Consider the following 19,226-nt stretch of genomic DNA (forward strand, 5'->3'; position numbering starts at 1 on the left):
GATTCCTGTTCATGCTGAAAGCAGCCATCAGTTTGCTGTGTCATTCTGAGATGTGTGAGGGAAGAAAACGAAGCAGTAGGAAATGAGGCCTTGCATTCTGCAGGCTGCAGCACAGAGGAGTTCCTGAGCCATCAGCCTGGCAGTGCAGAGAGCAAAGTGGAAACCTTGGGTCCTCTGGAGGTGCTTGATATTGCTGTCAGGGTGCTGGATTGCCCATTGGTAAAACACTGGCAGCAGCAGGATCTTCTTGCAGAGCTGCCTGTGTTCCTTGCTGAGGTTTGCTCAGCGTCTTACAACTTTTATGTTTGCAAGCAGGCTTTTAACACTGCACTCCCTGAGCAGCAAACACATCTTAATCATTGGTGTTTTCTGTTCCTGCTCTCTTCCAGGTCCATCACGCGGGCTTATCCTGCTTTGGGTGGACTTGAATCCTGAGGAGGAGTGGAGAATATTTCAAAGAAACTGGGCTGTGGGCTTTGCTACAGTGGGTAGCTGGGGTGTGTGCTCTCTGTATGTGGCATAATCTCTTGTCTCAAGTTTGGCACTCTTCTTCTATACGCTCAGAACCACTTCCTCCACGCCCCACGCACCTCTCCAGTGCTTGTTCAACTACACTGTATGCAGACCTATCCACTTTTGTCCCTTACCTTTAACTATACATTGAACATATACATATATTCCTTTAATTATACATTGAACATATACATATATTCCTTTCCCTTTTCCTTTTTGACATTCCAGCAGCTGTGGTGCCAATGGGGTCACTTCCTAGGATGCTTTTTAGTGGTTGCTTTTTGGCTGAGGTTTTGGCATTGCTCAGCAAACAAGGGACAGAGCAAAAGAATCATTTACTAAACTTAATACATTAAACATCACCCTTCAAAGCATGTGCCTTTTACAGTTCGTGTTGTTTCCTGCAGAGAGTTTCAAAGCAGGTTGTACCATTTCTGATCTCTCAGCTGTCGGAGGCTGGAAATGATCAACACTTGGTCATTGCTGTCATGTTCCAATATCAGATAGATGTTGATTTCTTGTGTCTGGTCATGTGTCCCTCAGAGAGATAGAAGGACCTGCTCAAGTTTTCTTCAAAAACACCCAAGGATGTTGAATAAGAAAGTAGCACGTTACGCTGCAGTAGGCACAGCTGGTGTTATAAACCTGTATGAACTGAATAAACCAAAGTGCTGGAAGCCTGGAAAGCAATGGAGCTCAGGAGGCTCCATTAAACATTAAGCAGCCTGGATGCCAAGGGCAATCCTGGGAGCTGCAGAGTGTTTGGGCCTTAAGGACCAGCCCAAGCTGACTGTCTGAGTGACAGAATCATAGGGGTGGGAAGGGACCTCTGGGGATCATCAGTTCCAACCTCCCTGCCAAGGCAGGTTCTTTAAAGCAGGTTACACAAGAAGGTGTCCAGATACTTTGAATGTCTCCAGAGAAGGAGACTTCTCTTCCATGGCCTTTTGGTGAAGACCGAGTATAGAATCTGTACTTATCAGTTTAACTTTCAGTAGTTGGATGCATGTCTGCATTTACTTCAGCAACTGCAAAAACCGTTGTGTAAGCTCAGCTTGAATTTCCAAATAGTTTTCTCTCCCTGATTTTGCTCCTTTTTTCAGTTCCCTGGGTGCTTTGCTGAAGAGCCTTGCCCAGCTCTCTGTAAGCTGACATTCCAACTGCTGTTCTGATGTGTGTCCACCTTTCCCTTTCAGGGTTGACGCGCCGCCGCCGTAGCAGCAGCCCCATCAGTGATAGGGATGCTAAACAGCAACGCCTGGGTATGTTGATATGCAGAAGCAGAGCAGTGATGGGTTTCCCTCTGAGGAAAGGACGTGTTTAAAACTTCCTTGCATAAGTACTCAGCAAACAAACCAACTTCCTGCATTGAAGGAAACTTCTGCTTTGTGGCTGCAGAAATTCTTATGCAACAGGTTCTGAAATGTATCAACAGTGGGACCTGGCTGGGGACGCAGATGGCATGTAAAGACTTGTAAAGCATTCAGCTGTTCATCTTCTTTGTATTTATTTGTTGGGTTTTTTCTTTTTAAACCAAACTGGGAGATGTGGTGATGATTTAAAACCTTCTAAAGGCTCCACACGTTAAAAGCATGTATGGTTTCAGCTCACTCTAAAATAGAATGGTAACTGAATGGATGAGCGATGACAAAATCAAGTCACAGTAAATCCAAGAAAGGCTCAGTGGTCTGAGCAGGCCTGAGGGCTGTGTAACACTGGTGCAAAAGGGGAAAAAAACGTTTTATTTCTGTGTGTTGATGATGTGCATCTCTAGCTGTGTGAAGCAGCTTCTGATCAGGGCCGGGGTTTCTCTGGGAGCAGCAGTGTCTGCTGTGTTCCAGCTCAGAGCTAACTTCTCACCCTCGACTCATTCTGCTTTCTCAGATTCAGCTGAAAAGTATCGCCGTCTTCTCGTTGACTCCGTCTGCAAGAGATACGGAAGCAGGAGAGCAGCAGGAGCAGCAGCACAAGAGCCGGCGCAGCCGCTGGCTTTCAGCCAAGCCTTTGTCAACCTCGTTCTTCGGCAGAGCAAAGCCTCCCGACTGAAAGAGAGGGCAGATAAACCCCGAGAGGACGTGCCCAGTGCCCCCGAGCCAGAAGAATGTGTGGATACAGCCGTGAGGGTGTCAGATCTGTTTGGTAGCGTGGTGCGATCAGGTGCAACGAAGGTGATTTTTTTGTTTGGTAAACCAGGTACAGGCAAGACCGTGCTGATGCACAGGATTTGTCAGAAGTGGGCAGAAGGTGTCTTACATCAGTTTCTCTTCACTTTCCTGTTTGAGTTCCGGCAGTTGAATTTACTAAAAAGAAAACTGACTCTGAAGGAGCTTTTGTTTGACCTGTTTCTTCAGCCTGAAGACAGCTCTGATGCAGTGTTCCAGCACCTCCTGGAAAACGCCCAGCGTATACTGATCATCTTTGATGGGCTGGATGAGTTTGCGGGTAACATGGACGTGTCATCATCTTCTAAAGGAAGCTCGAATCGTAGCTCCAGTATGTCCATATCTGAACTCTTTGCAGAGCTTTGTCATGGGAACCTCCTGCCTGGTTGCACGGTGTTGGTCACCAGTCGCCCTAAGAGACTCCCCGACTTCTTGATAAACACAGTGGATCTGTTGGCAGAAGTTTGGGGGTTTGATCACGAGAAGGTTGAGGAATACGTCAGCCACTATTTTCGTCATCATTCATTCAGAGAGCAAGCCATCGCTCACCTGAAGAACAACACCAAGCTCCTCAGCATGTGCCAGATCCCTGCTCTGTGTTACGTCGTCTGCATCTGTTTGGAGTATTGGCTCCTTAAACATCAGACGAGCGTGGAACTTCCTCAGACCATGACACAGTTTTATATCAAAATGCTTCTCATCTTCATAAACAAACAGCAGGGAGGGCATGCGGGTGATGAGGAGGCTCAGTTGAACAGTAACAAGAAGGCCATTTTGGGTCTGTGTGATCTTGCACTGAAAGGCCTGGAAGCTAAGAAGCTCGTGTTTTACGTTGGAGATATTCCAGAGCACGTGAAAGAGTTTGCTTCCTTGCACGGTCTGCTGACTGTCTTTGAGGTGAAGACGAACAGTGCTCGCCCCGAGACCGGCTATGCCTTTGTGCACTTGAGCCTGCAGGAGTTTTTCGCAGCCCTGTGTCTCATGATAAGCAAGAATGTGGACAAGAGTCACCTGAAGAGGAAGTTATCTCTGAAGTCCAAGTGGACGTTAAGGAATGAGGCAAAGACTGAGTTCATGGAGAGCTTTCACATCTTCCTCTCAGGCTTGTCATCTAAAGAGTGTAGAACGTTTCTCATGTTGCTAGCTGAACAAAGTGAAGCGTGGGTGCAGGATAAGCAAGATGTCATCCTTCAGTCCCTCAAGAAACTGGCAGCCACTCAGCTGACCGGGCCCAAAGTCATCGAGCTCTGCCATTGCACGTTTGAAACGCAGGGCCTTCAAGTGGCCCAGCACATTGGGAGCCTGCTGAACTTCAAGTATGAATTTAAAAACTTCAGACTGACACCTCTGGACATGTCGGCTTTGGTTTTTGTCATCAATTCGGGCCAGGATGTGACTCGTTTGGATTTTGCAGGGTGCCCCTTAGACACAGGCTGTTTGGAGATGCTGGCCAGCTGTAGGAATGTGGAGCATCTGAGGTAAATGTGCGGTGTGCTGGGGGCTGGCAGGGCAAACCTAGCATTTCTGTTGTAAAGGGGAGAGAAAGAGGATGTGAGAAAACAGCAATTTTGACACCAGAGAAACTCAGTAAATAATGTATTTCATAGAATTGTAGAACAGCCTGGGTTGAAAAGGCCCACAGTGCTCATCCAGTTCCAACCCCAGACCAGGCTGCCCAGGCCCTGGCCTTGAATGCCTCCAGGGATGGGGCATCCACAACCTCCTTGGGCAACCTGTTCCAGTGCCTCACCACCCTTTGTATTTATGAGTGGCTGGAAGATATTAAGGTGATAAATCCATTCTGGCTGTTTTTTTATTTTTTTGTTTGGACTAAAGCAGTGAAAGCAACAAGGTAGTTAGCCTGAGAGGTGAGGGGAGAATGAAAAGTGCTGCTTGGCATTAAAAGGCAAGATGAATCGTGGTGAGCAAATGAAAAAATGATGATGAAGTCACCATAAAGCAGGTGAACAGGAGATCACAACTGCAATCCAAGGTGCCCTCCCTATCAGTACTTTGTTGTAATGCTGGAGGGACTTTCCAAGCAGGATCTCTTGGGATTTTTCTATGGAAGTATCTTCTATGTAATCCCCCCCATAAAGGAAGTACTTTGCCTTCAGACCTTGTGTCTTTTATATTCTGGAAAATGTTGGTTGCTTTGCCACTCAAACTAACAGCATCTGGACTGGAGTCATCCTGCTTGCGACTTAGTAGGTAGGTGCCACTGTACCAAAAGACAAAAGACCAAAAGACAAAAGCTTTCTGTCCTTTCAATGCATGCAGTTAATGTGCAAGTTTAATGGTTTTTTAAAAACCAGATTCCACCAAAAAAGAAAATGACACAGCCCCTGTTATAAAATCAATTCAACACATATGTTTTTTGTTACGTTTTAACCTGCTGTGTGGGCTACTTTCTTTGTTGTATTTAATTTTTTTCCCTTCTCTTTATGTTTTAGCTTTCGGAGTAGGAGGTTTGGTGATGACTTTGCTGCTGCACTTTCAAAGAGCTTAGGAGGAATGGGGAGCCTGAGGAAACTAGAGTAAGTCTGCTTGCAAGGTCTGAGCCTCCTCTGCTGTGCCTCACAGGTTAATCCCTCACTCACTCAGTGCTGATCTTACAGAGCCATGCAGAGCAGCACAAACATCTGTGGCTCTTTTTTCTACCACTACCTCCTATCAGGAGAAGTTTTGCTCTGCCCTGGTTAAAGAGCAGCAGAAAGTTGGTTGCAGGTCGCAGAGTCAGGCAGCATCCACGTGTGTGGTGCAGGCACGTTCTGGGATGGGTTTGCCGTGTGCTGCACAGATGACAGGCCTCCCTCTGCTCAATTTGATGCTTTCTTTTCCAGGGTGACAGGTGGGAGCATCACAGCTGTGGGGCTGACTGATGTGGTCCGAGCTTTGTCACACTGCCTGCAGCTCGAGGAAATAAAGTGAGTGTGGTGTGGCAGTGCCACTGCAATCAGCTGTACATTTGGGTTTGGGGTGCTAATGAGACCCGATCTGTGTGCAGCTTGCAGGACAACCGGGTACAGAATCCAAACGTAAAGACAGTGATGGAGCTGTTTTCCAGAATGGAAAAGCTAAAGAAAATAGAGTGAGTAAAAAAGACATAAACATATCAAAAATGTTAGCTGTTATGAAGCCAAGCACAGCATCAAAGAGAGCTTAAGAGAGAGCCTCAGAGCAGGGTTGATGGATGGTAAGGGTTGATATTAGTAGAGGTGCCACTAGAGGACATGTGGCACAGTTTTTCTCTTCTCCCTCCTCACCTCTCTTCCCCTTGGTCAGGTTCAGGTGAAAATTCCTGAGCAGATGGCTCTCTCCCTCTCTTCCAAGCTTTCCTTTAGCCTTCTTGTCCTGTCCAGTCCCTCTGGGAAGGCAAAACCAGGCCACTGCCCATCCACCTTGGTTAAAAGGGGGACACTGCCCTTAAAGGGCATCCCATTCCCCTGGGTTGTGAGCAGGTGAGTCCAATACGCCTGCAGTTCCTGCTGGGGAGGGGAAGAATGGTGAATGCACCTGCTCCTCTGCTTTCCTGGAGTGCTGGATAATGCTTCTGGGAAGTGTCACTGCTGCCCAGCGGAGCATCTGATCTTACAGGGAAGTTTGAAGGGCAGTGCAGGTGTAAGTCGTGTTCCCTCACATGTTTCTGATACATGTAGACAGCATTATTTTATGATTACATTGAGGTTCACAGGTCTGTGGTCCTGAGGTTCTGTAGAAACAAGATGTTAAAAGGTTTAGTGAGGTCCGACAAGCAGTGAAACAGCATAAATGTGTGGTTAAAGAGCAGATCCTCAAAGCATGCAGGTGTTGTGGGTTCAGGGGTGTTCCTGAGAGTTTTGAGAACCTTCAGTGTGTTGGGGGTGTGCATTTGGGGAACTAAGGACCATGCCTAGCATCTGAAACTGTCTTCCTCACATCCACAGTCTGAGCAAGAACAATCTTTCCTTGAGTGCTGTTCTCCTGTTGGCCAAAGAAGTCACTGTGTGTCAGAATGCTACTGAGCTACGTGTCAGGTATCAGAGCATGAGGGCTCTTACCAAAATCTTTAGGTGATGGCTCTATCGATGGGAGCTGCTTTGCAGTTATTTGTGGGTTAATCAAAATTGATGAAAGATGACTTTTGCTCCTTTTTGTTTTCTGTCTGAAACACAAAATGTGAATCAATCATCTTATGGATTCCCTGCTTGCATTTTTTTTAATAGATCTTTTTGTCTATAAATTGGTTTGCAAGTGTGGTATTTCCTCATCAGTAGCAAAATCTAAACTTGCTTTTAAGCTCTGCAATATATCAATGAGGAAATTCTCCACCAGCTAGCATAATAACAGATTTATTTTTGCTTTTGTAGGTCTAGGATGAAAGAGAAATGTTTAAACCTTAGCTCATGTGCTTTTGCCATAAGCCTAATGGGCCAAGTTAATCCCTGGTGTAACTCAGGGGAAGTCAGCCTGCATACAGCTTTCTCTCATTTTTCTTGCTGGAATGGAGTTTCTACAGAACCTGTGTCCAACACATGGCTGGCTTTGCAAAAAAAAAACCCAACCCATTTCTTCTTAACCACGTTTCTCTTTTGTGTGTGTCAACATAGAGCTGTGGTGCTGCCTTCCAGCCCCATGGCTGCTTTTTAGCTTGTCTGTGGCAACATGCTCACGTGGCAGATTTTGACTCTTTAGCACCCATGGAGCAGCTTTGTTCCTTACTGAGCTCCTCTGCTGAAGAAATGACATCCTTCTACCAGCATCCTAACACTGGCTTCGATCTCATTTTCAGGAAGGACACTGTGATGATATATTTCTCGGGCACATCTGGGAAAGTTCCAAGGTGAGAAACTACACTTGGTCGTGTTCAGCTTGTTGTGCTTTACTCAGTTATGCTGGTTTAAACCATCAGCTCAGTGTCACTCTAAACCACTTCAGGAGAACTGATTGCCTTGCATCTGGCAAAGCTTCCTGTAGTGGCACAGTCTCACGTGGAGGCAAAGCATCCTGTGTCTTACTTGTGCCTTTGATTTGGAACTCAGAAACTGAGTTGATTCAGATAGAAAGAAATCCCCTGTGCTGATGGCTCCCATCTCCTGATGGGGTTTTCTGGCCTTGAAGATCATTTAGCCTGGCTTGGAAGGGTTGGTGGGCAGAGCCCACAACTTGTTGTTTTTTTCCAGAAAGCTCAGAGAAAATGTTAACCAGCTCCTGATTCCTCAGATGCTTTGTGAAGCCATGTTGAAGGCCAAATATTTTGCTTGTTTGCAGGTCTTTGGATTTGTGGGAACCAAACAAGGAATGTGCGACTCCAGCCAGACATCTGAGGCTGTGGTAAGAGAAGGCTCTGAAATTCCTCCTGGTTGATGGGTTCATGCCTCCAGCAGACAGTATTGGCTTTCTGAGAACAGGAGAACTCAAGAGCGCTGTCTGCACGTGCTGAGGCTGGAAAACATCCCTCTCAGCCCTGGCTCTGTGTGCCTTCATCTGGAGACAGGCTCCAGAAATGCCAGCTCCCACTGTCCCCTCACTGCTCGTTAACCTTCTCTGTTCCTAGCTTGCAGGCTTGTGGCTTGTCCTCAAAACATGCAGAGGAGATTGTGTCCATTCTCCAGAGCTACCCACACCTCTCTGAAGTGGAGTAAGTGCACCTTTCCTCCCTGTTGCATTGCTGTGAGTGTGGGCAGGAAGCAGGCAGTGTTAGAGACAGGAGGCAGTGAGACCCCGAGGGAGGGAGGAACCCAGCACACTGTGCTGTGTCTGCTGACATCTTGGTTAGGGATTTTTGGTGAGGTTCAGTGGGAGCTGAATGCTGAGCAGCTTTTGATTCCTGTGACAACTAAACTCCAATTTTCCAGCTCGCTAACTTGAAATTGAGATGGAGAACTTCCTTATTCAGTGTCTCCTTCTGTCCTTTCTTCCATCCTTCCTTCCAAGGGGCTGTAAACACTTGCTCAGTTGGTTTCTTGCTTTGCCCTTCCAATTAAGTTTTTTATGTTAGATGTTTTTGGTACTAAGACATGAATCTTGCTTCTCTAGGGATAAAACTCTTAGTCTGGAGTTGCTCTGTGCAGGGATATATAGGGGAGATTGCTCTGAAGCAAAAGAACTGTCCAGGCAAAAAAATAATTAAAAAAATTAGGGAAAGCAAGTAGATTTTGAGGGCTTTGTTGTTTATACTGTCCCCACTAACTGAAAAATGCTTCAGTTTATCAGATAACAAGCTTGGGGATGAAGGCTGCAGTTTCCTCCTGGAAAACCTTTCCTGGATTTCAGTTTCAAAGCAGCTGAAGTAAGTATTGCCTTATACAAAACCAAATTGCCCTTTTGTTTCCTGCGCTTGGGTAAAGAGGGGTTCAGGAGGCAAAGACCTCACGCAGTCCAGCATTGCAGAAGCAGCTGTGAGCACTACTGGGGAAGGATGGGGTTCATCCTGAGAGGCTGTTCAGGCTGAAGCTGGTCACGTACTAAGAGTATATCACTCAGAAGTAGCTGTGAGGGCATCCAAAGTGCCATTTTATTACAACCCTTTCTCAGGAGTAGTGGTCCTGTGTGTTTTGTTCTGTGTTGCTTCTGCAGTGCAGTGGGAACAAGCGTGCAGCACAGTCAAGACTGCTTTCATCAACACAGTCCTTCTGTGTGTTCACTGCATGTGTGATTTCAGTAACCACACGTTTGCCTTTTCCTCTTTCTTAGTCTGAGTCACAACCTGCTCTCCGTTAACGGCCTTTACAGTCTGTTGAAGGCAGTGAATTCCTGTCAGAAGGTGGTGGAGGTGGAAGTCAGGTATGTAAGTCTTGGAGAATCCCATCTGAAGTTCATCCCAAAGTCTGAGAGTTGGGTTCTGAGAGCTGTGTTAACTCACCTCAGGATAGGGGCAGGTAGAGAGTGTGCAAAGATGGTTGCTAATATTTGCCTGTGATGACACATCATTGCAGGGTGATTCTATCTGAGCCACCATCCAGAGTTTGAGAAGGTGCAGGACTGTGTGCCCTGTAATGCTTTGGGGCGTGCGTGGATTGAGTTTTAGGCTCATTTCTGTGCTCTGCCTTGGGAAGTTTTGGAGACAGTCTCTGTGGAGTTTGAGCAATGGTGACATCTCCTGGAGCCGAGCTGAAAGTTCTCCTCTCACTATTTTCCCTTGGAGACACCTTAGGATTCCTGTGCAGCAATTTTGTCTGCATTTTTTCTAACTGCTTGGAGAAACTGAGTTATCAGATATTGCATAGTTTTATCCAGCCAGGGTTTAAAGCTACTGGAGGTGATCTTTTGCTTGCTTTGGGAATAGTTTAAATGATGAATAGCACTGAGGCGTTAGGAGCAGATCTGTACCAACACCAAGCATTCAGAAAAAAAGAACTAATTTCAATAATCAAAATGGGCCATTGATTGATTTATTTTCTTCTTTACTCAGCCTTTATCATAACACTGCAGTCCTGAGGTTTACAGAAGATGGAGAATTTGCTTCCCCTCCTCCTGGGTAAGGTGTGCGTGGACATATGTGGGTTTGTTTTCTTTCTTCTCAACATCTTGTTTAGTTCTTATGTCCACTTTTGGCACCAGAGGAAACTCTTCAGTTCTTCCTTTCTTTCATCTGAATCTGAACTTAGTACTCTCCCCTGGTTTTCTCAGCTATTTGGAATGTTTTCCACTAGCTTCTGTTAGGTGAAATTCAAACTCAGACATTTTGGCATTTGGATGCTTTATTTACTTATGACCAGGTTCCTTTTGCTAAGACACTCTTTGTGCACAGTATGTTCAGGTAAAAGCTGAATGCTCCATAAAATTGTAGCTTAGATGGGAAGTCTGTCATATTCCTCTTGTCCCCAGCCTCCTGCACTCTCAGAGTGTTGGGATACTCACTGAAAGAAAGAAAACCTGCTATGGAAAAGATGTGGGTGTGGGTATCTTTACCTGGGGATGTGCCCTGGGCATCTGCCAAATTGCCAAAGCCTGAGTATTTTATCCTTGTCTGGTTTTGTGCTCACTTAGTAGGGAAGAGTCTTTGTACCCTACTGATGACCAACGGGATGACAAAGAAAACCAGACACCTGCTCCCTCCAAAAAAATAAGGTACTGCTGCAGATATCCATTGTATTTCATTTATTCCCCATGTCTGTATCCTATAGCTGAATGAAACCTGCAACTCCGAGTTCGAATGGTGAGTTGCAGGAGAGCTGGTAAAGACCCATTCAGTCCTCACTGTGCTCACAGTCCTAGCTCACAGCTCTGGAAGCTCTGTGGTCAGTGTCTGTGGGCTTCTACAGCACTCAAAGTAGCTGTGGGCTGTGCTTCCTCATTGACAGCATCAGCGTGGTGATTGTGTGCTACGGCGTCAGCTTCCACGTGGCAGCTGGAGGAGACTGGTGGTGACAGAGCTTGTGGCACTGCAGGGACTTGCTGCTGTTAGTAGGGGAAATGCAATGGAAGCTGGACTATTGATTTCTCTTTTTCCCTTAGGTTGACAGACTGTCGTTTTCAAGCCAGCGACCTGGAGAAGCTGTGTGCAGTCCTGAAGGAATGTGGCAGCATCTCTGAGCTGGAGTGAGTCCTTCGTAACTCCTACACTCTTTATCTGCAGTTTGTGGGGGTATTGTGAAGATGCCATTTATCTGTGCCAGAGTGTTGTACAGAAAATGTGGCATACATACAGCTTTATGTGGGCTGGTATCCTTAGTCAGGGAGTCATGCAGTTGTAGTGTTCTGTGAAGGCAAGGGTCACAGCTTATACATCCAGAAAGGAGCTGTTTGATCACTTAGCCTGCCTTCAGGTGGCACAGAAGCTGTAAAATCTTGCCTTGTGTTTTTGGCCCTGGGGCCATATGGGAGCAAACCTGCAGAGGATGAAGAATGCAGGCCTTCTGCTTTCAGAGCTCTTGCTGCTGAGAGTTAATGGTGTTTGTTGTGCTTGCCTTTGAAAATTAAGTGCCTTTCTTGAAATCCTAGCCTCTCAAGTAATTATCTGGGAGATGAAGGACTTGCCCAGCTGTTGCAGTTCCTCCCGAATCTGAAAATGTTAAGGTCACTCAAGTGAGTAGCTCACATTTCTCTTTACTCACGGATGGGTTTTTGTGGGAGTGTTGGTACTGGAAGCACAGTCTATATTTAGGAAGGGCTGTGAGGATCAAGTGAAGTTACAGTTTGTGTTTTGCAAGTGTGGATCTGCTGCGCCCTCTGGTCTTTCCTCATCTCTATTCCAGTACAGATTCTTGCCTCACATCACTATTTTAAAACACAAAGAATTTCATTTAAGCCTAAGAAAAAAACCTTTTCTGTTGAGCACAGTCGAGCACTGAACGCAGCTGCCCAGAGAGACTGGATTCTCCATCTTTGGAGATGTTCAAAGCCATGTCCTGAGCAGTCTGCTCTGAGCAGTAGGGTTGGGCTAGGTCATCTGCACAGCTCAGCTCTGCACTTGTGTCTGCAGAACTCGGAAGCTTGAAAGCACAGGAAGAAAGTTGAGAGAGAAGCACCTGAGGATGTTGGACAAGGATGTCTGTTACTGGATGACACAGTATAAATTGGTAGTTTTGCTTGCCACAGCTGTTTTTTCTCTTCTTCCTGTAGGCTAAATAACAATCAGATCTCCCTGAGCTCTGTGTTCTGCTTAGCTCAGTCCTTATGTACACTGGAACACATTGAAACAATGGACCTCAGGTATGACCAAGAGTACTTTTCCTGTCATTTTCTGCTATAAGACTTCAAGCTGTGTGTTTTCAGGAGTAATACAGAAGCTCTTGACTTCAAACTCCATCCTAATTCTGTTCTGCTCTGGTTACAGCTTAGGACGCATGCAGGTGGTTCATCTAACCTTTGGGGACAGAATCAGGTGAAGTCACATCCACTGATCCATTCAAAGCCTTTCAAACTCCTCCTTACAAGATCTCATATAAATGTAGATTTGTGTGTCCCCCTCATTGAAGAGTTGTTTGGCTGCAAGCTGTGGCGGTGGTGGTGGGAGCGGGGTGATCCTTTGGGCCTGATTGAGGCTGCGGAGCAGACAGCAGTATCCCAGTGATGAGGGATACGCCAGCTCAGAGCAGAGGTCCACAGTGGCACGTAGATGCAGTGCTCTGAAGGCTGGGGAGAGGGATTCTAAGACCCTTCTTTGTTCTGGGAACAGCAGACGATGGAGCGGGTGGAGCTTGGAGGCAGACTGGAACATGAGGCCACTGCCCTTCTGCAGTTACACAGGGGCAGTGACAGCATAGCTGATGGGAGAAACTGTTCTTTCCCCAGGCTCAAAAGGACCAGCAGATGGAGAAGTTGTTTCCTGGTGCATCCAAAGCACGTAACAAATGGACAGTGCTTTCGGTATGGCAGCCCAGCTTCCTTTTGTCACACAGAATGGTGGGAGAGTTGGCTCTGGGATGTGTCTGTAGTGTAATGTGTGGACCAGACCTGTGCCTCCAGCTGTTTCTCCTTCCCTGGACACAGGGAACTCTCCTGTGCCCAGCCTGCCTTCAGAGGCAGACTCTGCTCTCCTGGGAAGAGATTTCTTTCCCTCACTTGCATCCCACTGATTATGAAGAAATGGGTCTGGGAAGGAAAGATGGCATCTCTTCTACATGGAGCCACTTCTGGAATATGTTTGTCTTTAATCTCTTTCTCTCTCTTCAGTCTTCTTCCCTGTTAAAGCTGGCCAGGGAGTCCATACACCAAAATAACACTTGGTCACGAGGGCTTGGCTGGCATAATTCGACAAAGCCTCGCACAAATCAGGCCAGCTGGCATCAGCCTAGGCCAGCAGCCTTTGTGCTGTGGGGTGACTGGAGTCAGATCCTAGAGGCAGATGGGTGAATAATACACCTTCTTGGTGTAGACTTGGGGTGACCTTGACTGCAAGTGTGTATGTGAAAATAAATAGTGCATCTTTTGCTTGGCCATGCTCTACAGGGAAAGATTGTACCCATAGATAATGATGTGCAGCCTGGCTGACTACTGCATTCATCCCATGGAGGCCTGCCAGTGAGATGTTTATGATTTCCTTCTTGGAGAATGAGACAGGAGGCTCCCATCTCAACGTGCTCTGTGAGAAATGACAGCGCTGAGCAGCTCACAGTGCTGTCCAGGCAATTCAAGTACCTGTGATGTATCTATAGTGGGGTGACACCTGAAGTGATATAGTATTTGGTGGCCTGGCTCTCTTGAATCAACTCAGAATCAGTAAAAATCCTGTGGTTGTTACAGATTTTGACTTCACATTCCTAGATTGCAGATAGCAAAATAGGTGTAGTGGAAGTAAGAGGGTTGCTAAGGGCCTTGTCCTAAGGAGTGTGGCTCTGGGATATGAAGGGACACGATCCTCACACTGTGGCCATGGGAAATGTTGAGCTTCTGAGTGCTTTGTTTGCTTCAGTCTCAGGGATTGCATGGTGGGTCCTGAGGATGTGACCAGGCTGTGCCAGATACTGACACAGTGTGCCCAGCTGACGGAAATCGAGTAAGTGTTGTGCACTCAGCAACTGTCTGTCTCTCCAGCCCACAGGTATGGATTCAGAGATGAGGTTAGCAGCTCTCCTTCATGGAGCTGTGCCTATGGCTCTCCTAAGCCTGTCTGTATGTAAATGTTGCAGAACACTTCTGCATCCTCATAGTATTCCTCAGACATAAGTGTTGGCCTCTGCTCCTGAAGGCTCAGGCTTACAGTATATCCAAAGAGCAGCTGGCCAGTAAGCCATGAACTCCTGAAAAGCTGGTCACTGCAGGCAGGAGATGGGCACTAGGAAAGTTAGATTAATACTGCTCGAAAATGAAAATTGAGTAATAAAGAATAATTAAAAACACCCAGCATAATACCAGCACTACCTGCAGGAGGTGCATCAGTAGCAACTTTTTATATCTTGTATCATGGAAAAATAAGGTTTTTAGGATGTAATGATTTTACATGCACGTTGGTATCACAGATATCCCTACACAGGTTCCCTGTAACTTGTTTCCTTCCATGTTTTACAGTCTGTCTGGAAATGCACTGAGTGACCAAAGCATTGAGAGATTACTGAGCTTCCTGCCATACCTGTGCCAGCTGACACTACTGAGGTAACGTTTGGGGTCTCTGCTTTGAGTGTTGCCATGAAGGATTCGTTTAGAGAGTGCCAAATGCACTGCACCTCTTAGGAACATCAGACAGAAATAGTAAGTTAACAAGACAGGTAAAGAAAATGCAGGCTGACTCAGAACACTTCACACCAGTACTTGTCTTACTTGAGAGCCAAAGCAGCACTGAATGCTTTTTTTTTAATTAATGTATGCATTAATGCAGATAGAAAAGACCAGAGGCCAAATACCTGCCCTGGGCCCCATGTCCCCAATAACCCTCACTTAAACAGTCCCTTGGAGCATGATTTCCAGCATCCATAACAGGTGTCTGTGGTCAGAGCCATTAAATCTTTCCTCAGCGGTGTTGAATTAAATAGGGTGGATCCAGGTTTTTGCACCTCAGAGGAGACAGTGGGAAAATGGGGCCATGTGTATAACAGCCATTCTTCCTGGAAGCTGATTTCATTCTTTTTTCTTCCTCTCTCCTTTTCAGTATCAGGAACAACACGTTTTCCCCATGTTGTGCTGTCTTATTTGCCAACTCAATCAATCTCTGTGAGCGCATCAGAAGGGTGGAAGTCAGGTAAGGCTCTTGGGCTGCTTGGAGCCCAGCAGCTCAGCTTGAAAGGGATCACAAAGCTGTCTTCTTTGAGGAGCACTGCTGAAAGACTGTCCTTTCTGTTTGCTTTAGGTCAAGTCAGAATGCTTTCTTACACTTAAGAACAAGCATGCAAAGCCAGAAGGCATCCTGCAGGTACTGACATATAAGAGTGGCAGTCGTTTGTTCTGATTAGGCTTGTGCAAGTATGCTCAAATATTCTACTGCATGAAGACTGGGGGGCTGGCAGTCAGAGAGCTTTGTCTTGTCAACAAGGCTTTGGATTTCAATTCAGCAGCCTCGGTGGCTGGGTGGGCTTTAATTCTTGCTGTGCCTTATGCAGGCTGACTGACTGTGCCATCGGCCAAAGGCAGATAGAGAAGCTCTGCAGAGTCCTGGAGCAGCATGGGTGGCTGGCAGAACTGGAGTAAGTGACATTTGGGTTGTCACCATCACCTTGAGCAGGAGTTATCCAAAAGAGCTGGGTCAGCAGGGCTCAACATCACCCTGGTTTCCCTGTGTGTGTGTGTGTCTTCCTTCAGACTTTAGAAACTGATTTAGAAATCAATAAGTAATCACATGGCTCCTTTATGTATGTTCTGAGAGGGCTTGAGCTTGTGTAGGACAGCAACCTTGGGGTTTTTCCTCTGTGGCCATTATGAGGTATTGCTTTCTTTGAGCTCTTCTCTGAGACAGCACTCAGAGCTCTTTATCTGAGCTTGCCCTGGAGTTCGTGCGGGTGGAAGTTTTGTAGGAGAGTAGTTCACAAAGGAGAAAATCTAAAAGGCTGAGAGGGGATCTAAATCCAGAAGTTGCACCTCTTTCCTTTGAAGCTTCTCAGAGTAGCATTACCACTCGAGTTTGGGTTCACAGCTTTGTCCTTTTGTCTTTCAGTCTCTCCAGGAATCAGCTGGGAGATGAAGGCTTGAGGTTCCTCTTGGACCACTTGCATCGAGTGCCTGTTGCCTGTTCTCTCAAGTAAGAAACAGCTGTGAATCTGCAGGCTCAGAGAAGCTCCTGAGCCTCAGATGGAGCAGGAAGTGCCCGAGCAGAAAGGTTCTCAAACACAGTGCCTCATGAAGCTGGTTGTCATGCTTTTTGCCCAGTCCTACCTTGAGAGATAAGGTCTGGCAAGCCCGAGTACAGCTCAAGAGCTCTCCACATGTACTGTGATAGAAACTGACTCAGCCCCCCAAGTCTTCAGTTACTCACCTCTCTGAGCACACTGTCCTCCTGAAGTTAGCTGTGTCTCAGAGGGGTTTCTTCCTGCTCTGCTTTCAGTGCCAGCTTGAATTTTGAACTGGAATTTCACCTCTCTGGCTAAGGAGCTTGGGCACAGCCCTGAATCTTAACACCTTTCTGTTCTCTTCTTTGCAGTCTCAGCCACAATGGGATTTCTCAGCATGGAGTTTTGCATCTCGTAAATGCCTTTTCCACTTCTGGAAATACCACTGAAGTTCTGGTCAGGTATGTGTCTCGTCACTCATTCCTGACTCTTCCCTACATTTTTTCCTCTTCATTATCCTAAAGTTTGTGATCTTCAGGTTTAGAAAACAAGGGCCACATTTTGAGCTAACTCTACATACACGTGCATGCAGAACTTTTGCTTGTGTCCATTTCTACTGGCCAAACATGGCTGCCAAAGAGGAAGGTAGCAGAACATTATTCCACAGGGCCAAGTAGTTTTGTGTATAAAGACACACATATTCAGGTTACGTACATCATAATTCTTGTTATGCTTATATCTGTAAATAAACCCCCTCAGTGCGGGGGCAGCATCTGCTTCCTAAAGAATGTGGTTCCTAATTCACTTGAGTAAGTTGAGATTTCAGTTAGTCTCTGTCAACCAAGCTGGTCTAAGGGCACTTTCATTCATTCCTGCTTTTGAATGTAGGTGCCAAATCTCTTGGCAGGGTTATATTTAAGCAGCTCAGTTTTCTGTTTGAGCTCTCCCCAAAGCTTTGCAGAGGAGCAGAGAGTGCAGGCGCTGGAGGAGGCAGATGAGAGCAGGGCAGATCAGGACTGCTTCTCTAACTATCAGTGCTGTCTTAGCATTAGTGAGACCTTATTGAAGCACTGAGTTGGTTTCTCATCCTGAGCTGGACCAGGTCACTGTGTCACTGCTCTGCTGCACTGCTGTGTGCAGTCTGATGTACTGACCATTCTGAATTCTGACCATTGGGTAAATAGTTATTTTCTCTCCAAATCCTACACTCGTGTCTTTTCTCTGCAGTCTGTGCTCCAAGGCAACTTTAATCATCAAGCTGACAAGCAGAGAAGACCCAAGAAAGATTTTGAGGTAAACAATACAGATTTGTGCCTGAGATTTCTGAGTCAGAAAGCCTGAACTGATCGTAAAGAACTGACACCTTTCTTCTTTTGCATCCTTTCAGGCTCACAGAATGCAGCTTTCAGCCAGAGCACTTGGAAAAGCTGTGGTTGGTCCTGGAGAACTGCACCAGTCTGACAGAATGCATGTGGGTGAATGGCTGATGGAAGGTCTGCTTGGACACACTGGGCTTGTTTGTAAGCCATTCATTACAATCATCTTTGCTTCTAGATCCTCCAACAACAACGTGACAGTCGATGCTGCAGAGGGGCTTTTACGTTCACTGAGCAAAACTCCAGGTCCTCTAAAAATCAGGTATGATGTCACTGTGCTGCTTCAGATGTTGATGTGGAGCTGCTCTGGTAATCTTGAGGTCTGTCATCAAAAGCAACTGTGAACTGTGCTTCGTAAGACAGGCAGTGATGGCCTGAGAAATTCCCATGCAGGACTCTGAGTTGCATTACAGCTTTATCTGCTTCATTCATTACGAAGCATCACGTAAAACTGTGGCAAGAAACTGTTCTGAATTTGTAGACTTCTACCTGCCTTACAAAGAAGGGTTTGATTCTGTGTGAACACCTTTTTGCACTGTGTCCTCACCAGAGTTCTGGTTAACATTAGAGCCACGAGAGCCAGGGTTGTTGTTGTTGCTGTCAGTGATATGCAGGCAGAAGCTGGTTTACATCCTCCTCTGCTTGTTCTTCATTGGCATCCTGTTTCCTCTGCAGACACCACTTTGATCAGCAGAGCAGCCTTTGCGTGTATATGGGGTGCTGAGCACTCAGCTGCCAGAGGCAGAGATGAATCTGTGCATGTGAATAAAGCAGTTCTGTTGTATTGTGCTTTGCAGCATAGAAGAGCCCTGGGTGTGTAAGTTGAGGGTCAGGAGCCTTCTTGAGCTGGCTGTCCAGGCCCATGGAAACATCACTGCGATCACGTAAGTAGCAGCTCAACTTCTACTATCTTCTAGGTATTTTAGCCTGGATGTCTTAAGAGAACAATATTGAAGCCAGCAGCTTCATTTGTTCTTTTCTTCTCTGTTCTCAGACTGTATTGCATTTGTAAGCCATGAGCCAACTTGAACAGACCCAAATGTCTGGTGGATAGAAGTTATTAGAAAGTTTGTGGTCACCTACTTTAGAAGGATAAGTGGAAAGGAAATGCTGTTCTTGATCTTCCATGAGAGAAGGGCTGCCCAGGAACTAATTGAAACATTGCACATCCATTCAGAGATGGGTGGTTAGCATGAATGCTAATCTCTACCCCATCCAGTGCTCCTGGTTTTTATTCTGGACAGCAAAGTAAATGCATGATGTTCTCTGATCTCTGCCTTCCAGGATACATAAAGAGAAAAGCCTCTTCCAGCTAGGCGTAAGGCTCCCACACTGCCTGGAAAAGGTGGGATCAGTCGTTAGCAGGTGAGAAGGCATCTCTTTGTTCAGCTTATTCTGCTGCTCACCTTGTGATGAAAAACACTTCAAAGTATTTGAGGCTCTCAGCTCCATGTGTTCAGTTTTGGGACACCTCTGTATGGCACAGCAGAGGGAAGCTTGCTCAGAGAGGGCACTTCCAAAGCCTGACCTGTTCCTAAGCCTATCTCCAGGGG

General features: G+C 46.3%; 1 protein-coding gene across 4 annotated transcripts in view; it reads left to right on the top strand.

The window, feature by feature from the left end:
- Nucleotides 1-19,226, top strand: part of NLRC5 (NLR family CARD domain containing 5) — a 36,060-nt gene that overhangs the window by 7,963 nt on the left and 8,871 nt on the right. Inside the window, exons 5-36 of one of the 4 annotated variants that reach the window (XM_042877204.1) lie at nt 390-497; nt 1,710-1,775; nt 2,398-2,681; nt 2,805-4,153; nt 5,129-5,212; nt 5,519-5,602; nt 5,683-5,766; nt 6,602-6,691; nt 7,447-7,497; nt 7,926-7,988; nt 8,212-8,295; nt 8,863-8,946; nt 9,351-9,440; nt 10,069-10,134; nt 10,647-10,727; nt 11,115-11,198; nt 11,601-11,684; nt 12,222-12,311; nt 12,436-12,483; nt 12,894-12,968; nt 14,014-14,097; nt 14,610-14,693; nt 15,187-15,276; nt 15,385-15,447; nt 15,635-15,718; nt 16,186-16,269; nt 16,669-16,758; nt 17,525-17,590; nt 17,685-17,768; nt 17,852-17,935; nt 18,471-18,557; nt 18,958-19,038. In XM_042877204.1, coding sequence (XP_042733138.1) covers nt 390-497; nt 1,710-1,775; nt 2,398-2,681; nt 2,805-4,153; nt 5,129-5,212; nt 5,519-5,602; nt 5,683-5,766; nt 6,602-6,691; nt 7,447-7,497; nt 7,926-7,988; nt 8,212-8,295; nt 8,863-8,946; nt 9,351-9,440; nt 10,069-10,134; nt 10,647-10,727; nt 11,115-11,198; nt 11,601-11,684; nt 12,222-12,311; nt 12,436-12,483; nt 12,894-12,968; nt 14,014-14,097; nt 14,610-14,693; nt 15,187-15,276; nt 15,385-15,447; nt 15,635-15,718; nt 16,186-16,269; nt 16,669-16,758; nt 17,525-17,590; nt 17,685-17,768; nt 17,852-17,935; nt 18,471-18,557; nt 18,958-19,038 — 4,030 coding nt within the window. Of the gene's footprint in view, nt 1-389; nt 498-1,709; nt 1,776-2,397; nt 4,154-5,128; nt 5,213-5,518; nt 5,603-5,682; nt 5,767-6,601; nt 6,692-7,446; nt 7,498-7,925; nt 7,989-8,211; nt 8,296-8,862; nt 8,947-9,350; nt 9,441-10,068; nt 10,135-10,646; nt 10,728-11,114; nt 11,199-11,600; nt 11,685-12,221; nt 12,312-12,435; nt 12,484-12,893; nt 12,969-14,013; nt 14,098-14,609; nt 14,694-15,186; nt 15,277-15,384; nt 15,448-15,634; nt 15,719-16,185; nt 16,270-16,668; nt 16,759-17,524; nt 17,591-17,684; nt 17,769-17,851; nt 17,936-18,470; nt 18,558-18,667; nt 18,927-18,957; nt 19,039-19,226 lie in introns of those variants that run through there. The other 3 variants (XM_042877202.1, XM_042877206.1, XM_042877203.1) reach the window with 3 other exon arrangements.

The sequence above is a fragment of the Lagopus leucura genome, unplaced genomic scaffold (genome assembly GCF_019238085.1).
Source record: "Lagopus leucura isolate 7727_CA_CO unplaced genomic scaffold, USGS_WTPT01 Super-Scaffold_100017, whole genome shotgun sequence".
In the NCBI taxonomy this organism is placed as follows: Eukaryota; Metazoa; Chordata; class Aves; order Galliformes; family Phasianidae; genus Lagopus; species Lagopus leucura.